Source organism: Carettochelys insculpta, chromosome 4 (genome assembly GCF_033958435.1).
Source record: "Carettochelys insculpta isolate YL-2023 chromosome 4, ASM3395843v1, whole genome shotgun sequence".
NCBI lineage: Eukaryota > Metazoa > Chordata > Testudines > Carettochelyidae > Carettochelys > Carettochelys insculpta.
Window position 1 is genome coordinate 86,797,724 of NC_134140.1, and position 18,160 is coordinate 86,815,883.

At 42.7% G+C, this 18,160-nt stretch overlaps 1 protein-coding gene across 4 annotated transcripts in view; it reads left to right on the forward strand.

Annotated features, from left to right (window-relative positions):
- Nucleotides 1-18,160, forward strand: part of ZNF827 (zinc finger protein 827) — a 160,974-nt gene that overhangs the window by 92,687 nt on the left and 50,127 nt on the right. For all 4 annotated transcript variants that reach the window (XM_074993239.1, XM_074993241.1, XM_074993240.1 and 1 more), the window contains exons 6-8: nucleotides 1,837-2,076; nucleotides 4,539-4,593; nucleotides 13,119-13,222. In XM_074993239.1, coding sequence (XP_074849340.1) covers nucleotides 1,837-2,076; nucleotides 4,539-4,593; nucleotides 13,119-13,222 — 399 coding nt within the window. The remainder of the gene's footprint in view (nucleotides 1-1,836; nucleotides 2,077-4,538; nucleotides 4,594-13,118; nucleotides 13,223-18,160) is intronic.

The following is an 18,160-nucleotide window of genomic DNA, read 5'->3' on the forward strand; positions in this document are numbered from 1 at the left end:
AAGGAAGGGAAAGAGCACAAGTAGTAAAGCACAATTTAAATCCATGCGTGGCAGAACATATCGGGGAATCAGCAGCACCTGGAGGTGGATCGTGTCAAAAGCACCTTACATCAAAGAGTATCAGCATAGGTGTTAGCTTCTGTTCAGTTCTGTGACGTCCATCTCTGTTATCTGTGCTTTCCCAGTTACAGCTTGGCCTGAAGCCAGGTTGGCAGAGGTCAGATGTTGCCAGAGCCAGTTCACTGCCTCTTTCCCAGGAAAAATGGGTTTGAAAGCAGGTGGTAGTTAATGTTGTTGACATCAATCACTGATTTTTTTTGGAAAACAGATCACGGTATTTTATGCTTCCTGGCGGTTGACTGACCCCTTCTTCGAGAAGGGCATCAAGTGCTTCTTTTTCTGTCAGAAATGGGCCATTGTATTTGCTGTTGACTCTGTCAAACCCGTAGGGATATGAGTCTAAATTGAGGCATGGATTTTTTTCTTTTAAGACGATAGTACCTTTTGCTATTGAGCATGGGCTTAACTCTGAAGAGAAGAGCGGCGAGCAAGCTTTCTGCAAACGAGGGGCTGTCATGCAGTCTCAGTTTCCTGAGCAAAGTAAGAGCAGAAAAAGCATTCTTATTGGTTGGCTTACAAATAAGAACAATTCCCTTCGACAGGCTTTGGTGGAGGCTGTAAGTCAATCAGAAGAACAATTTTTGGCTTTTTTGCCATCATGGCCCAGGCCTGTTTGAATTCTTTATGGTACCTTGCTGTCAAAAGAACCTTATCAGTAGTGCAGCCCAAGTTCTGGCGTAGAGCTGGTCAAAACTGGAAATCTCCATCCCACTGGAAATTCTAAGAATTTTGAAATTTCCTGCAAAACATGTATCTCCCGCCCCGCTCCCCACTGGAGAAGAATTATTTGGTCGGTCAGATCATTCAGTCTGGGTAACACTGACATATTTTGTTCTGATTTTGATTTTATTAGAATTAATAACACAAAAATATCAAAACTAAAAGATGTTTCAAGACCAAACCCTCCTAGGGACTTTTAAACTCTGTTTATAATTGATGAAACTTCAGTGGGAGTCTGGAACTAACTCTCAGTTCAGATTCTTAAAGTGAGCTTACACTTCAGAGCAGTCCACTTGCTTTGTGGGTATTTTCTTCTGCCATCGTCAAGCTGTCTCCAAGTGCTGGTTTTGAGGTTCTTTTGATGTGTGGGGGAACCAGTATTTCAAAGGAATATGGTCACTTTACCCTGCATCACAGCTCTTAGCAGTATCCAAGGATAATCTACATTTACCTTCCCTGTAGAAAACTGAACTGAGCTCATTTTTTGACTGCCACCTCATTTTCTTACTGTAAAAGGTGAAGCTTTAGGGCAGTGGAGAAAAAAGACAGAAGAGGGGAAAACTGGGCATGGGAGACTGGGGCAGAATGGGTATGACAGGTTTGTAGTGTTTTAAGAAAAAAATCGTGTGGCTGTTTTAGAAAATGGGTTTTAAGAAAGGAAGGAAGAATAAAAAATGCTCTTCCTAATATATTTGCCTGTGTGATGAGATTTCAGCTGTGCACCTTTGGGAATTGGTGTACAGCTGTGACTTCATTTGAAAAAAAAACAAAAAACCAATAACCTTGGCTGACTAGAATATGAGTTACTAATCAGCACCCATAGCCAATAAATTAAGTAACTGTAGTTTTAAAAAAAAATCTTTTGGGCTATTTTTCATTTCTGTTCAGAAAAATCACATATAAAACTGCTATTTGCTATTTCTCCCTACTTACGTTGACAAATTGCAATTTAATTAAACAATTTCAATGTTTTGTTTATTTAACGCATATTTACAGCTGAAAGTTACAAGGAAACCCAGATGGTAAAGATTAAAGAAGAACCGATGGAAGTTGACATTCATGAGTCCCAGGCCTCAGTTTCGCCCAGCCAGACTATGGGTTACAGCACTTTATTAGGGAGAGAGATAACTGAACACATACAAAAGGTACCAGAGGGCCGAATGCTCCCAGAGAGAAACCTCTTTAGCCAGGATATATCAGTCAAGATGGCTTCAGAACTGCTGTTCCAGCTGTCAGGTAAAGACAATAGACATAGCTGCCATTCTGTTCCCTTTGGTAAGGGAATTTAAAAAACAAAAATAAGATAACTAACATGTTTCTGATTTTACACAGTTATAAGTCTAGTATGGTGTAGAGTATAATAGAAATGAGAAACTTTCTTCATTTTATTTCCTTCCACTTCCTTCTATATCTAAAATTTTAAATTCAAAAGCTTTCCCATAGTATTGGCCAAGAATTCTTTAGCTGTTTAGAATGTGATTTGGGGTGTTGTCAGTCAAGGCAGTTTCATAACCTTTTAATTGCTAGAAAAAGCCAGAATTCAGCTCCTGTAGCTTGCAAGCTAACTAAATAATTCCTGGCAGATACAGATTTGAAAATAAAGTAAAGGAAGTTTCCTATGCACGATATCTATCGATATAAGCACATGATGGCAGCAGCATCAACAGTTGTTCTGGCTGCCTTACAGAGGCCTTCTTATGGAGGGTGCACTCATACTTCTTCAAGTGCTTGATCATATCTGTTTGACTCAGGCATGTACACATATGTGTGCACGCACACATGCACGGCTGCCCAAGGTTCTTGCCCAACAACTACCAGTTGGGTCAGCTGGGGAGTCCCCTGGAGCGGCGCCTTTGCAGAGCCCATATATGACCCTGCCAACCCCACTCCCCTTCAGTTTCTTTCTTACCACCCATGAGGATGTCAGTATTGTGGCTGAAATTCCTGTTGCTACGCCACAGCTCCTTAGCTTTTCTTGTGTAAATAGTTGCAACTACTTGGATTTAGCATAACCATTGTTCTAGTTAGCGAGTGTTAGAAAGTCTTTGGGTAGGGAGGTCCCCTTCTCCTACTTTCTCCCCTATGGGGGTTAGAGAAATGAAATGTCCCAGGGCTTTAAGCAGTGTAGTGACTGCTTGAAGTCCATGCCAAGGAGTGAGCCTCTCGACTCGTGCCTTTGTTGTTTTGGTGCAGTTCATCAAACAGGTAAGTGCCATATCTGCAGGGTTGCAAGCCCTGGAATCATAGGAAGAGTGACTTTTGGCTCTGTCAGTTCCTCATGGAGTTGGCACTTCTGCAGCAAAAGAAGATTTCATACTTGTGTCTACCTCTGCACCACAGGTGCTAAACTACCTCATTTCCCTGAGGCCTTGCTTCTTCCTCTCTGAAAGTTCACCTGGCAGCTATCTTGGCCCCCCATGCTGGGGAGGGCGGGCAGTCCTTTGGTAGGGCATTTCCTCAAGGGCAGGGACCATCGTCACCCACCTGGGACCTTAACCTGGTGTTCTGGGTGCTTATGGGCCCTTATCTGAACCTTTGGCCATTTGTTCCCTTCTCTACCTCTCCTGGAAGGTGGACTTCCTGGAGGCCATCACCTCTACCAGACGGGTGTCTGAGCTCCGGGCCCTCATGTCCTTATGTGTTCCATAAAGACAAGGTCCAACTCCATCCTCAGCCAGCTTTCCTGCAGAAAGTAGTCTCCAGCTTCCATGCTAGCCAGGACATTTTCCTTCTTGTTTGCTACCCTAAACCTCATAGCTCCCAGCAGAAGGAATAGGTGCACTCCACAAGACGTTGCAACTCTTTGTGGCCCTTGCGGATCACATGGAGTGACTTCTGGTTTCATCTCAGTGCATCTGTTCCTGGGTCACATCCTGTATACAGGTGTGCTATGACCTTGCTAGGGTTTCTCTGCTGCTTGTTACAGCACATTCTACGTGAGCGCAGGCCTCTTCAACTGCCTTCCTGGCCCATTTGCCTCTCCAGGAAGTCTGTCGCGCTTTCTTGTCTCGCTATGCAATTGTGCAGCATTCTAGATGGGATTCAGCCTACAGCGCAGCTGTCCTCGAATCAGCCATGCAGTGACTCCTCCTCCTCCTCCTCCTGAGTTTGGCTTGTGACTCACCTAACTCAAATAGATCTGAGCAAGCACTCAGAGAAGAAAAGATGGTTACTCATCGTCGTTCTTCAAGATGTGTTGCTCATATCTATTCAAAACCCACCTTCCTGCCCCACTGTTGGAGTGGCTGGCAAGAAGGAATTGAGGACGACTTGGGTAGCAGCGTCATATATAGGCTCTGCAAAGGCACCACCGTAGGGGGCTCCCCAGCCATCCCAACCGGTAGCTGATAGGGAAAAACTTTCCAGTAGTTATGTGCATGTGCACACACACTTGACTTGAATAGATATAAGCAACACATTGCAGAGAACAATTATTACAGTGATGAGTAACCATTTTTTGCCATAAACTGAATGAAGGCAATTGTGGAATTCTAATAGTGATGCTAAAATAGGCATCAAGACAAAGATTAATGAAAGTTACCACTTAAAATAAAAATTCGTTCGTTTTCAGCTCATTCTAATTATTGGACAAAAAGTGTTCCTGTGTTGAAGTATAGACCCGGAAGCATATAAAATAATTAAGAATCTGAAATAAAATGAGTCTGTCATGCTAGTTTAAATTCTTTATTCCTCTGCAGAAAAGGTGAGCAAAGAGCACAATCACGCTAAAGACACCATCAGAACCACAACTAGGTAAGTAGCATCCATGTAGTGCTACAGCGTAAATTGTATGAATTAACTTTACATTGCAGTTCAAACTTTACTATGATACCATTTCACAATTTCATATTACATATGTAAGAGTTTGCTGAGCCAGGAGTAACATACTACTAAAATAATAAGGCCTATAAATTAGTACATGTTATGAAGCCATAAAATGAGACAAGATGGCAGCCATGGCAAGAGAAAGTCCATACCAAAGCTACATGTAATAATGAGTCTTCCTTTCCGTGACCAAATGTGCCATCTATTCCACTGGACACTGATTTTTCTAACTTATTTTCCTGCAAAACAAAATGTTAATTCAGTAAACTAAAACTTAAAAAGAATATCAAGTACAATTGGTGAGTAACGAGTGATGTGACGGTAAAGTTTTTAATACCTCTTTTGTGTTGGCCCATGTCTTGTGAGTCACCTTTCTGTCAGACTTAGACTTCTCAAATGGCAGCTTGGTTTTGTGTTTTGGTCCCACTGAAATGGACCCTCAGAATTTCTTTCAGGTGTGAACTTTAAAAATCTATTCAGATTGTTTGTGCCAAAAGCTAATGAAATATTTGATGTAGAGTAATGGTCAAGATTAGGAAAATGGGACAAGGTTGGTTGAGGTTTAAGACAACCAACATGATTTAACTAGCATGTGTGTTCTTAGGCTGCATCTACACTATGAAACAAAGTCAAATTTATTAACGACAACTTTGTAACACTAGAGTTTATAAAGTCAATGTTGCGTGTCTGCATCTGCTCACAAAGTCGACTTAGTGCATCCCCAGTAAATAGCCAAAGTTTGACTGTTGCAGTAGTGCATTATGGGCACCTACCCCACAGTTCCTTCAGCCCCATTGCATTCTGGGTTTTTTTTTGCCAAAGTGTTATAGGAAAAATATGCCCCACAAGTGGTTGTGGGTACGTGGTGTCCTCTTCCCAGACTGCATTGCCCTTATTCCCCCACCATTGAAAACAAACGGCTATTTTTCAGCAGTCTCTGCCTGATGAGAGAAATTATTTGAGTCATCCCCATTACAGAAGGAGACAGGGCTGCGGTTTTTTGTGTTTTTTTTTTTTTTTAAATGGAGAATCAGCTTTACGGAAAGAGGCAGTTTTTACAAAAGAGTGTTTTAAAGAGACTGCAAATTGACATTAAATACAAGTGAAGCGAGAGGGGATGAACTAGAGAGAGAGAGAAATTTGTGAGCTGTCACCACACAGAAGTGAAGAAAGGCCATTTTTCAGAAGTCTCTTCTCCCGGGGTGAAAATACACCACGCAGGTGGGCTCCAGTAGCTGAAACCCACGATACTCAAGTGGAACAAAGTGGGTCTATGCTTCGTATTATTCTGAAAGAAAGGAGGAGAAGTGTGGAATCCCAGGGGGCATTGGTGTCTAGCGGTCAATGTGACTCTAAAGAAGAGGAGAAGGAAGGAGAGAGGGCCTTGGTTTCTAGCTGTTAGCATTTCTTCCCACAGTGAAAATACACTAAACAGGTTCCATGTGACTAGGAAAAGACTTCGTCTTACTCTCAAGAGCTGCGTCTACATGCAAATGAGGCATGGATTTAAATACCTAGTGCTTCATTTGCATATTCCCATGTGATCTGGCTTCCGGATGAGCCATTTCTGGAAGTCAAAGCAGCTCTGTAGATGGGGTTCCTTCAAAAGGAACACCCCCCACTTTCAAAAGCACCCTTCTTCCTATTTTGTTTCAGGAAGAAGGGTGCTTTTGAAAGGGGGTTTCCTTTCAAAAGAACCCTGTCCACATGGCTGCTTTGACGTCCAGAAATGGCTCTTCTGGAAGCCAGATCACACGGAAATATGCAAATGAGATGCAAGATATTTAAATCCGCATCTCATTTGTTTTTCCAATCTTGCTCATTTGCATGCCCCTTCTGAAAGGGAGGGGGTGTGTAGCTGCAGCTAAGGAAAGAAAATACAATGCAAAAGTGGCAGTATAGTGGTAGTGTATCTGGTTGAAGGAGACAGGTTGGAAGTAGAGAGAGAAAGAGAGAGAGAGAAATCTGAGTCGTCGCCACAAAGAAGTGAAGAACGCTCAAGGGAGGCCATTCCACTGACGTCTCCAACATGAAGCAAGGAGGCAGAAGTATTTGCTCCAGGCTCATTATGAATCCCCAAGACTAAACAGAGGAGAAGGAAAGAATCCCAGAGGGCACTGATGTCTAGTGGCTGCTGGAAGGAACCATTACCCCATCAGAAGTAGTGGTGTCTCAAGAAGAGAAGGAAAAGTTAAGGAAGCATTAGAAAACAGAAAAGAAGGGATTCCCTTACCTCTTCTGGTAAAGAAGCCCTAGCAACTGCCTGTGTGTGAGGGAAGGGAGGGGGAGAGAGACAGACGCTCCACAAGCTCCCTTCCATCACAGGAAATCCCCCTGGCCCCGAGCCACACGATTTGGGAAGGGAGAGTACTTGTTATATCCCCCAGTTACATTCTGCTTCTGTCCCAGTGAGGGAAGCCCCATGCAGGACAGAACGTGGTGGTGTCTGTATGCATGGTCCACACTGGCCAACCACCACATGGTGTGGTGATGCAGGGGGAGCCACATGGTGGGAGTGAGCAAGCTAGCCCGCCAGGCTCATGGAAACCTTGGTGGGGGAGCAACCCCGTAAAATGTGAAGTGAAGAGAACAACTTTCTTGCAGGGAAGAAGCCTTCACCCCACACAGGGAAGGACATGTACCCTGTATGTTCTCCCAGCCACATTCTGCTGCCATCCCAATGATTTCTGAGCCAGGCTGTATGACTGGCTGTGTGGCAACGGTAGTGTGGTCCCAGAACTGCTCAAAGGAGGTGAAGTACATTTGATAACAAGGTTATTTTTTAAAGTCGCTATTCTTTAAAAAGAGACAGAATGAAGCACAGTCCCAGCTGTGACCACTTAAAAATGTAACTGCCCCATGACAGCTGGGTAGGCTTGGGGAGACAGCCCTGCAAAATGTGAAGTGGAGAAAACAAAGCTACGTCTGTGCTACAAGATAAATTCATATTTATTAATATTGACTTTGTAACTCTGAACTTTATAAATTTGTGTTTGACTATCCTCAACCTTCCCATGTGCACCTCACAAAGTCGACTTATTGCTGCCACTCTCAACTGGCATACATCGACTGTTGCAGCAGTGCATTTTGGGAACCTATCCCACAGTGCTGTCATCCCCATAGCATTCTGGATGTGCTCACTGGTCTTTGACATCATCTTCCCACATTGCATTGCCCTCATTCCCCTCCCGTGGTAAACAAATGTACATTTTTCCAATCAGAAAGAAGAAAAAGTAGGGCATCAACAAAAATCGCAAAGTTAACAGAAATCTCTTTCTTCTATCACTGAATTATCAAGATTTTGTAAAAATCAGCAGGTGAGGAGGGAAGACAAAAATCTTTGTCTTCACAACTGGCCATCCACTGACTGTCTCCCCTTTCTTGATTGCATCTGATCCTCAAAAATAAGAGTAGATATTCAAGATTTGGGGAAAACAGAAAAAGAGAGTTGCTGAGGGGAGGGTATTTAGCTTCTCAGTTCATTATGCAGCTTCTATGCACGGTCTGTGTTCTCAGCTGGCCCTCCACCCGCTCTTCCCTGTGTGAAGGGTTACAAAGTTAGAAGAAAGAGGATAGAAAAGGCTAGGAAAAAAGACTTTTGTCTTCCCTCCTCACTACACAGAAACTGCCAATGTGGTGGGGGATGGCATCAACGCCCCAAAAATCTTAGCTGCTGGAGGAGACTTCCCTCTACCCTGGGTCCTTGTTGGGGCATGGTGCGTGAGAGGGTTTCATGGGGGGGGGGGCAGTTGATGTCATCCCCCATGCAGAAAAAAGGCTGCAAGCTTCCGAAAATCTTTCCCACCTTTGGAGCCCTAGCCATGTGCAAGCCAGGCCATGACCCTGCCTGGCAGCATGGTCAGCACTGAATGGCAGGCACGTCCTTTTATTGGGTCGGGGGTACCCACGTGATGTGGCTGAATGTGGGAAGGACCCCTGCTGCATAGCACCTGTGGGAGAGGGAGGGCGAGCCCCATGCAAAGGTAAACCGCTGAGAAGTTTCTCAGCCTCTTATGCAAGCACAACCCCCACAACAGCCTTGCTACCGCGTGGTGCAGCGGGGCAGCGGCTGGTGCCAGGCAGCACAGAAAAAAATACAACTGTGGAGCCAGAACCACAAACTCCATGTTGGGGCTATTTGTGATGGGTAGATGTGCTCACAGCGCCAATAGCAAAGAAAGAAAGACATTTCTCAGCCTCTCATATGAACATGACCCCACAGCCACAAGCTTCGTGGTCCCAGTTTGAAATTCGCAGTCTTCCTGTTACCTAATTCCAGCACACCTGGAGAGCAGTGGGCTGAGCAGAGCACTGAGGGGCATTGTGGGTTACATATGGGACACGTCTGGAGACTAATAAATTTGATGTGGCGCTTCCACACTGGCCCTTAATCAAACTTTTGAATTCAAGCTTGATGCCACACCCAGCAGGTACCAATGATGTTATGATATCAATATTACCGCTCCATAAATCAAGCTAATGGTACTTACAGTGAAGACAGTCATGTGACAATAGCGAGCCAACTGCCTTAAATTCAAATTTATCTCCTAGTGTAGACATAGCCCAAGTTTCTCAGCCTCCCCTGCTAAATCCCGGGCAGGGAAGAAGCCCTCTCAAGTACCGAAACCTTGTGCAGGACAAGGCATGCTGCTGTCTGCAGGCATGGTCTGCACAGTCCAGCAGCCATGTGGTGTTTTGCAGGAAGCTTGATTTTTACCCGGCACTGCTGAGCGTCCCTGGTGTTTACTCAGAATAGATTCATCCACCCACATGGAAATGAGATCCTGACTCTCCTGATGGCTCCATGTTGGGGCTCTTTTGCAACCTGGAGAAATTATGGCTAGATGCGAGTGCCACGCTGGACAGAGAGAGAATTAATTCAAATTGCCAGGCTTCCTGTTTCCTACTTCTGCACATCTGGAGAGCAGTGGAGGTGAAAGTGGCCAGAACAGACATATTCGGGGTATTGTGGGATACCTCTGGAGGCCAATGCAGTCGATTTAAAGTCACACTGTTTCCACACCAGCATTAATTCGACCTTGCAAATTTCACTTTGGTGTTACGCTGCATTGGAGGGGCAGGATGAGAAAGTCGACCTTTGCGCCTCTTAAAATCGACCTAATAGTATTTGTAAAACTGAGTTAAGCGCCTTAAAATCCATTTTATGCTCTCATGTAGAGATAGCTTAAGGCAGTATTTTGCATGAGAAAAAGCCCGTAAGGCACTTATATGTAAAGGAGGATGGTGACTTATGTCCCTGAGATAAGGAACTTCTTGAGCTCTTCAGTAGATGGAGGCTGGAAGACCTCTTTAGAAACTGTGTTGCACTAAACAGTTTATTTACCAATCCTCCTCTTCTTAATCTGACATTCAGTTTGAATGAACATTATACATTATGTACGACATATATCCAGAGGGCTCTATGAATAGCCCTTTTTTGTAAACAGTTTGTGTGCCTATAAGAGAGTAAACTGAAGGTCACATTGAATTAATAATGACTCTACTCTTTTGGTACCTAGCTTAACTTCAGGACTTTGTATTTGAATTGGGCCTTATATTTAAGATGAGTAGCTGGGATCTCAGCATGTCAAATGAATACTTTGTTCCATGAGGCTGAAAATTCCAACTTCATATTACAGGCTAAACTACGCAAGGTTGCAGGGAAGTGCAGGCACCTAGTGAGAATTTGCTCACCTCAAAAATTTTTACTTCTCTTGCCATTTTCACCTCATCTTTGAACCCATTAGCCTTAATGTTCTCATACCTGTGTCAGTTGTGTGGGGCTGGGGGGGGATAAGTTTGTATGGTTTAATGGACAGGAATTTTACCATTCTTGCAGCCAGCTTTGGAGGGCATTAGTACAACACCTAACACATTTTAGGCACTGCTGCACTGTTCATAATAAACCACTTGATATGTAGTTTAGTCACCACCAAGTAAGGACTAATATGACCAAAGTAAAATGTTCTAGTGCTCCTGATTTTCATATCAGTTGAGTTTATGAGTAACACTCTTGACTATCCATTGTTATGCATCTTGCATGAAACATCTTTGGGAGTCTTGTCGTATTCCATTCATTTAGCGGGGCTGCAGGAATGACCTGTAATTGCAGCTCTTGGCCACCAGGGGCTGCTGTAGTGCCTGCTGAACAGCCAGCTTCTCCGCCTTACTCCCTCTGCCGGATCTAAGCTGGGTAGGAACAGCCATGAGGAGGTGGTAACCCAAGCCGCAGCAAGAGCAGAGAGGAGGCAATGGCAGAGACAGAAGTTGAGGGGCCCATTAGATTCCAGACTTCCCCAGCTGTCCTCCCATCATCCTCCAGACACAACCATACTGTTTCTCATTCACTCATTCCCTTTCAGCCTCTGGCTACTTCCTTCTGGTAACAACCCCATACACTTCCACCCATCCTCAGACACTTCCCCCCTCCATCCAGTCACAACCAACACTCACACTCCATCAGTTTCTTTCAGACCTCTACAAGCACCTTCCCTCAGCCTCCCATTGCCAACTCTGCTGAAACAGACCACACCCAGGGGATTTAGCTAGTCCTTAGACCTGCAGATGCCCTCCTGCACTCACCCATCCTAAATACCCTCACGTCTTCCAGACAACTTCTAGCACCCACTCAGATACCTAACAACCTGAACAATCTCAGCACATACAGTGGCTGTTGTTAGACCAGCACATGGGGATTGAATCAGTGGTCCCCAGAATTTGAGCCAAAGAGCCAGTTTTTATAGGGGGAAGCTGTAATGATTCATTCTTCGTAGATAAGGCAAAAGGGGGAATTTGCAACATCTACTGACCAGAACGTTACTTTCTCCAGACAGAGTATAGCTCATCCTGAGCATCTCAGGCTTACATCCCTTTGATTCCTGTTTGTGTGATGGCCACCATCTTGGCCAGCCCACTGAAGGCTTAACAGAGGACCTACAGAATTAAAAGCTCTGAGGGTGAGCTAAAGAAACAAGCTGACAGAGGTGGATGAAAAAGTTTAGCTATCCCCAAACTTCCGCCCCGCAAAAAAGCATGGTGGATTTGTTCTGTATAGACACTCATATCGTCTATGGCTAGAGCTTAGAGGACAATGGGTAATCTACACATTGATCACTCTGCTACATCCAAATATGCCCCAGCTGTTAAGGGTTGGCAGCTTCAGGCCTGACTTCAGCTGCTACCTGGTGCAGACGGTAAACTTATGTTTGTTTAAATGCAAATTATATGTAAATATGCAAATTAGCTGATTAAAAGTTTTATGGAACAGCACAAAATTTAGCAGCTATTAATTTCTTTTCCTTCTCTCTGGATAATGTCCATGCTGCACAATAAGGAGAGTAAAGAAAATGAATGGGGAAAGTGGAGAAAGGGTTACTAGATCGATTTAACAGTGTTTATCTGTGAGCTTTCCAATGGCAAATAACCTTTCAGTAGAAATCACATTGTCCTCTCTCTGGTGTGGGAGAAGGTTACGACAGGAGATGTAAGTCTGCTTCAGTCTTCACACTGGCAGTCATTGTCTCCAACCCAGCAGGATTAACTTGCTTGGGCCTGCCTCACAATCAAAACAAAATGCAGTCAAGTAGCACTTTAAAGACTAGCAAAATAGTTTATTAGGTGAGCTTTCGTGGGACAGACCCACTTCTTCAGACCATTGCCAGACCAGAACTGTTCTGGTCTGGGTATGGTCTGAAGAAGTGGGTCTGTCCCACAAAAGCTCACCTAATAAATTATTTTGCTAGCCTTTAAAGTGCTACTTGACTGCTTTTTGTATAGACTAGCACAGCCTCCTCACAATGTTACACTTCATAAAAACCAATACTTTATTCCTTGGCCTGAAAAGGTTCCCAGTCTTTATGGAATTGGTCTGTTTCTTTACAATTTCTGTTCTATAGATTTGTTTTTTAAGCTGGTCGGATCAACTAGATGAAAATGTTTAGCTATCCCCAAACTCCACCCCCACCCAACCCCCCGAAAAAGCAAGATGGGTTTGTTCTGTACATAATTACTAATCACTTGTGTGATGGTACAATGCAGATGTGGTTAGTCCTGCTCTGGAAACAGTCCTGCCTTAAGATGTGGTTTTTTTAAAATAAAGTTTTCCCTATCTATTATAATTCTCAATTTAGCAGATATCAGATTTAAATCTAATTTTCATTTTGTTCTGAGTAAAATCATATTCATATGCAAGGCTAAGATAAGTGTCAAAGAATGATTTCCAACAAATAGACTAATCTTTTACATGTTAATTTTGGTGTACCTCTTGGTGTCTGTGTCATAGCCAAGTCTCATTTCTGTTCCAGTCTTTAGCTGAATGCGTAACGAAACTGTTCGGTGACATTGGGCAATCAGTATCAAAAGTAACTTCTTATTAACTGTTACTTTCAAAATTAGATGAAAGTCTTTGACTAGCCAGTGTATTGGTTACTAAAAGAAATCTTTTTGCCCCTCAGCCCTTTCTTTTCTGAAGATACATTTAGACAATCGCCATTCACTTCCAATTCAAAAGATCTCCTGCCTAATGAAACAGCTCTTCATGGAAGGCTACCAGCACCAGGTATAGCTTTTTAAAAATTTAATTACTTTAAATTTGTCTAGCATAAAAAGAACTGAATTATGTTTCCTGGATATTCTAGATATGGCACTATGTGTGCTTTACTTTTTCAGTACATTAATCATCTATACCCCTCCTGAATAAAACTTACATTTTCTTTATAAAAACAAACTTGGCCACTGCAGAAATGAATGTCTTTAAAAAGAAAAATAAACCAATTTAAGTTTCCTCATAATTACATGAACACTTATTTTATTAGTGTTTAAATAAGTGTTTCTTGAAAAACTACCAAAGCAAGAACCTAAAAAGGATGATCTCATTCTTGTAAATGGACTTTATTTCTTGTCACAGCCTAGATTTCAGGGAAGTATAAGCTCTCTAAGGGAAGGTCTACACAGCAAAGTTATTTCAAAGTAACAGCTGATATTTAGAAATAACTATCTTAGTGTTTACACAACACAACCACTATTTCAAAATAATTTCAAAATAGTGATTGTCTTGTTTCAAAATTGGTAAACCTCGAGGGCTATGTCTACACTTGAAGGGGGCATGGTAATCAAGGTGATGGGAGATTACTAATGAAGTGCTGCAGATTCAATGAATATGCAGCACTTCATTAGGTAAATTCTCCCCCACGGCAACTTCGAAGTGTCGAGGAGTAAAGGCACTTCAAAGTAGCACTGAGGAGAATCTGCCTAATGAAGTGCTGCATATTCATTGCAGCACTTCATTAGTAATCTCCCATCAGCCTGATTACCATGCCTTCTTCGAAGAAGGAGGCAAGTGTAGACATAGCCATTCTGTGGGGAATAGCACCTATTTTGAAATAGATATTTCAAAATAGGGACTGTTAAGACAGATAATAGAACCTATTTTGAAATAAGCCATAGTGCATACAATGGCTCTGTTTCAAAATACGTTCTATGTGTGTAGATGATGTATTCTAAAATAGCTAAGTGCTATTTTGAACTGCATTTTTGTGTATAGCAACATTATTTCAAAATCAGCTATTCCGGAATGAGGTGTGCAATATGTAAATGAGCACCTCATTTGCATTTTGGATTGTCCACATTTGTATTCCCCTTCTGAAAAGGGAATGTAGTATAGACACAGCTACTGAGTGCTGTCAATACTGGTTAGGAGATAGGAGCTCTCACCATCTTTCAAGAAGTGATCAGAGCTGTAAAAGATACAGCTTGTAGCACCAACACTCTCGCGCCATACCAGAAGCACCATCCCTCAGCATGAAATCTTAATGTTTGTTATCAGAATTATTGTAATGAAATTATGATTATTCTCAAGAGTCTGACAAAGTGCATCTGATGAAGTCGGTCTTTGCCCACAAAAGCTTATGCCTCAAGTGATTGGTTATTCAATAAGGTGCCATAGGACTTCCTGTTGTTTTTGCGGATAATGACTAACAGAGTCATTATCTGATACTACTCAAGACTCAGTGTTTTAACTGAGGTAATTGAAAACATGGAGTATGATGAGTTTGAATGGTTAAAAAATGTTAAGAGTGTAAGAGTGATATTTAGGAGCAATTTTTAATTCTTGGTTTATTCCTTATTGTTGCGATTTACACATTTACATGTAGAATATAAGTGATACTTATTTAGCTTATATATAAGGAATCTAGTGTTGGATCAATATGTAGTTTGTGTGGATAAGTATTCAAAAATTCTAGTTTTCTTCACATTGTTTAATTTATATTTTTGGAACCTCTTTATCTTATGAGATTTTTCATCAGTTTTCACAAGTGAGTAATAGCCTTTTACTAAATGAGGTTTGAAACCAAAGTGTTGAAACAGCTTTATACTGCAATAGCAGTGTGGCAGTGACTCAAAAGAAAAAAATAACTATACATAAAAAGTATATATAATCTCAGACAGCTGAGAATTAATTCTTTGTTAGTAGAAAGTGCTAGCCCTTCTCTAACAATTCTGATGGAAATTATGGATGTTGCAGAAGGAGTTAATAACTGTAATATTGTCAAGATCTTTCCTATTATTGAAATCTGTTTTAAGCAACCACGCAAGAAAAGCTCTAATGATGGATCAGAATTGTACTCCAGTGTTTTAGGAATAGTTGAGGTTGTGTCTCAAGATAGGACATTGCCTAATAAGAATTGTGTCCTGTCTACCAGAAGGTCTCAACCTTTTTCTCTCTGAGCCCTCCTCTGCCCATATAACACAGACTCCATGGGCCACCTCTACCACAACAGCTGTTTTTTGGCATAAAAAAGCCCAGGACGGGATTAGTGGGTAGCAAGCAGGACATTGGTTGGGGTCCACGCCACAGGGTGGCCTGTAAAGCTAAATTGCTCACGCTTGGGTTTCATCCCTGCATGGCCAGGCTAAGGCTTGGGCTTTCTGTCTCATATAGTCTAATGCCATGCCTTCTTGGTGGACTCCCTGAAACCTGCTCACTGGCTCTCCAGGAGGTGCCATATCTTCAGCTGAGAACTGTTGCTGTATGTGTGTCGTTGTGTTTTCTGAAAGCTTTGCATGAAATCCCTCTGAAGATATGGGAAAGCCTGCTACTACAGAATGAGGAAAAAAGTCATTTCTTGGAGTAGAAGCTTATCAAGAGAGAGGGTACCAGTAGCAAAAGTGGCTAATCAGTATGGAAAGAAATGCTGTTGAAAAGAGATGTAGTTACAAACAAGGCTGTGTCATACATTTATGACTTGGAAGTATAACTGGATAGTGAAATTTGCTGAGAATACAACAATATTTAGGTGAATAAAGACTCAGAAGTTTTGTGAGGAAATCCAAAAGAATCTAGCAAAACTCTGCAATTAGGTGGTGAGTTTGCAGATTACATTCAATACAGGTAAGTGAAGTACAAATGGAAGAAACTATCTTAATCGTTTACCTCCAAGTCTGTGCAGAAGACAAAGATTTCTTGAAGATTGGTCTGAATCTGTTTCCTGAACTTCCACAGACCAGTTACAAGTATCAAGGTCCAGGTTATGTCATGTGGGAAAACAACCAGTCTGGACCTGCTCAGATTGGGTAAACTCTCCTCTGCCTCCCTGTGGGAGTTTGTGGAGCAGCAACTGGTTGCCCTGTATCTGTTAGCCAACACCACTTTGCTGCACTCTGTGCTGTAGAGTGAGAGTGCCAGGAAGCTGCAGAACGTCTTACACTGCAGCAGTGCTGGGGAGAAGGATTGGGGTCAGGTTAACAAATGACTCCACTCTTCCGGGCTTAAATCCTGGCCAGATCTGGGTCAGGCCTAAAAATTAGGTCTAAGCAGACCTTTTGTGCAAAAGAACCTAAGAATGGCCATACTGAGTTAAATCAAAGGTCCATCTAGCCCAGTGTACTATCTCTTGACAGTGGACAATGCCAGGTACCCCTGAGGTAATCATCAAGTGATCCATCCACTGTTGTTCATTCCCAGCTTCTGGCAAACGGGAGGCTAGGGACATCATTCCTGCCCATCCTGGCTAATTGCCATTGCTGGACCTATTCTCCCATGAGTTTATCTAGATCTTTAAAAGTGTGGCCTTCACAGTATCCTCTGGCAAGTACTTCCACAAGCTGATTCTCCATTGTGTAAAGAAGTATTTCCCCATGTTTGTTTTAAACATGATGCCAGGTGAGCCACCAGCCTCACCGAGCCCCTGGGAAATGGAGTCGTGGTGGTTCTATAGTCCTTCCCAAAGGGGCAGGGCCTCAGGTGTAAGGGGTGGGCCAGGGTAGATAGCTCCTATCATCCCTGTGGACTGCAGCACCCCTCCTTCCCACAGAGTACAGGACTCTGCTGTGTATTATACATGGTTCCGGCAGTAATTTATCGGTCCCAGGGCTCTAGCCACTGAGCCCCAAACCCCTTGGAATCACTGGGCCCAGGGCAGTTGCCCCCTTATCCTCCTCCATCCCCCATTGGCAGCCTGCCTGCTGCCTATTAATTTCATTTGGTGATCCCTAGTCCTTGTGTTATGGGAAGGAGTAAATGGCACTTCCTTATCTATTTTCTCTATACCCATCATGATTTTATAGACCTCAATCAAATCTTCTCTTAATCATCTCTTTTTCAGACTGAAAAGTCCCAATCTTATTAATCTTCCCTCATATGGCAGCCATTCTGCCCCTAATCATTTTTGTTGCCCTTTTCTGAACATTTTTCAGTTTCAATATCTTTTTTGCGATAGGGTGACCACATCTGCATGCAGAATTCAAGAGGTAGCTGAGCCACAGATGAATATAGAGGGAAGTATATTTTCTGTCATATGATCTCTCTCTCCGTTAATGATTCCTAACATTCTGTTTTGCTTTTTGACTGCCATTGCATATTGCTAGAAGTTTTTCAAGAATTATCAATAATGACCCCAAGGTCTCTCTTTTGAGTGCTAACAGCTAATTGACACACCCCTCGTTTTCTAGGTATAGGTGGGATTATGTTTTCCAATGTGCATTTCTTTCCATTTATCAACACTGAATGTCATCTGCCATTTTGTTGCCCAGCCATCCAGTTTTGTGAGATCCCTTTGTAGCTCTTCACAGGCTTCTTTGGAGTTAAACGTTTTGGGAGTAAGGGAACTTCGAACTTCGTGCAGCGGGAATTATGCTAATGAAGTACTGCATGTACAGCCCAACACCTCGTTGCTATTCTCTATTTGGGCTGATTAGCATGCCCCCTTCAAAGGAGGGAGCTAGTGTAGACGAGCCCTCAAAGAATTATAGCAGATTGATGAGACATGATTTCCCTTTACAAGAGCCATGTTGACTCTTCCCCCAACAAATTATGTTTACCTATATAGCTAACAATAGTTTTCTCTACTGTAGTTTCAACCAGTTTGCCTGGTACTGAAGTCAGACTAACTGACTTGTAATTGCTGATACAATCTCTGGAATCCTTTTTAAAAATTGGCATCACAGTAGCTATCTTTGCCATTTTGTACAGAAGCTCATTTAAATGATAGACTACATA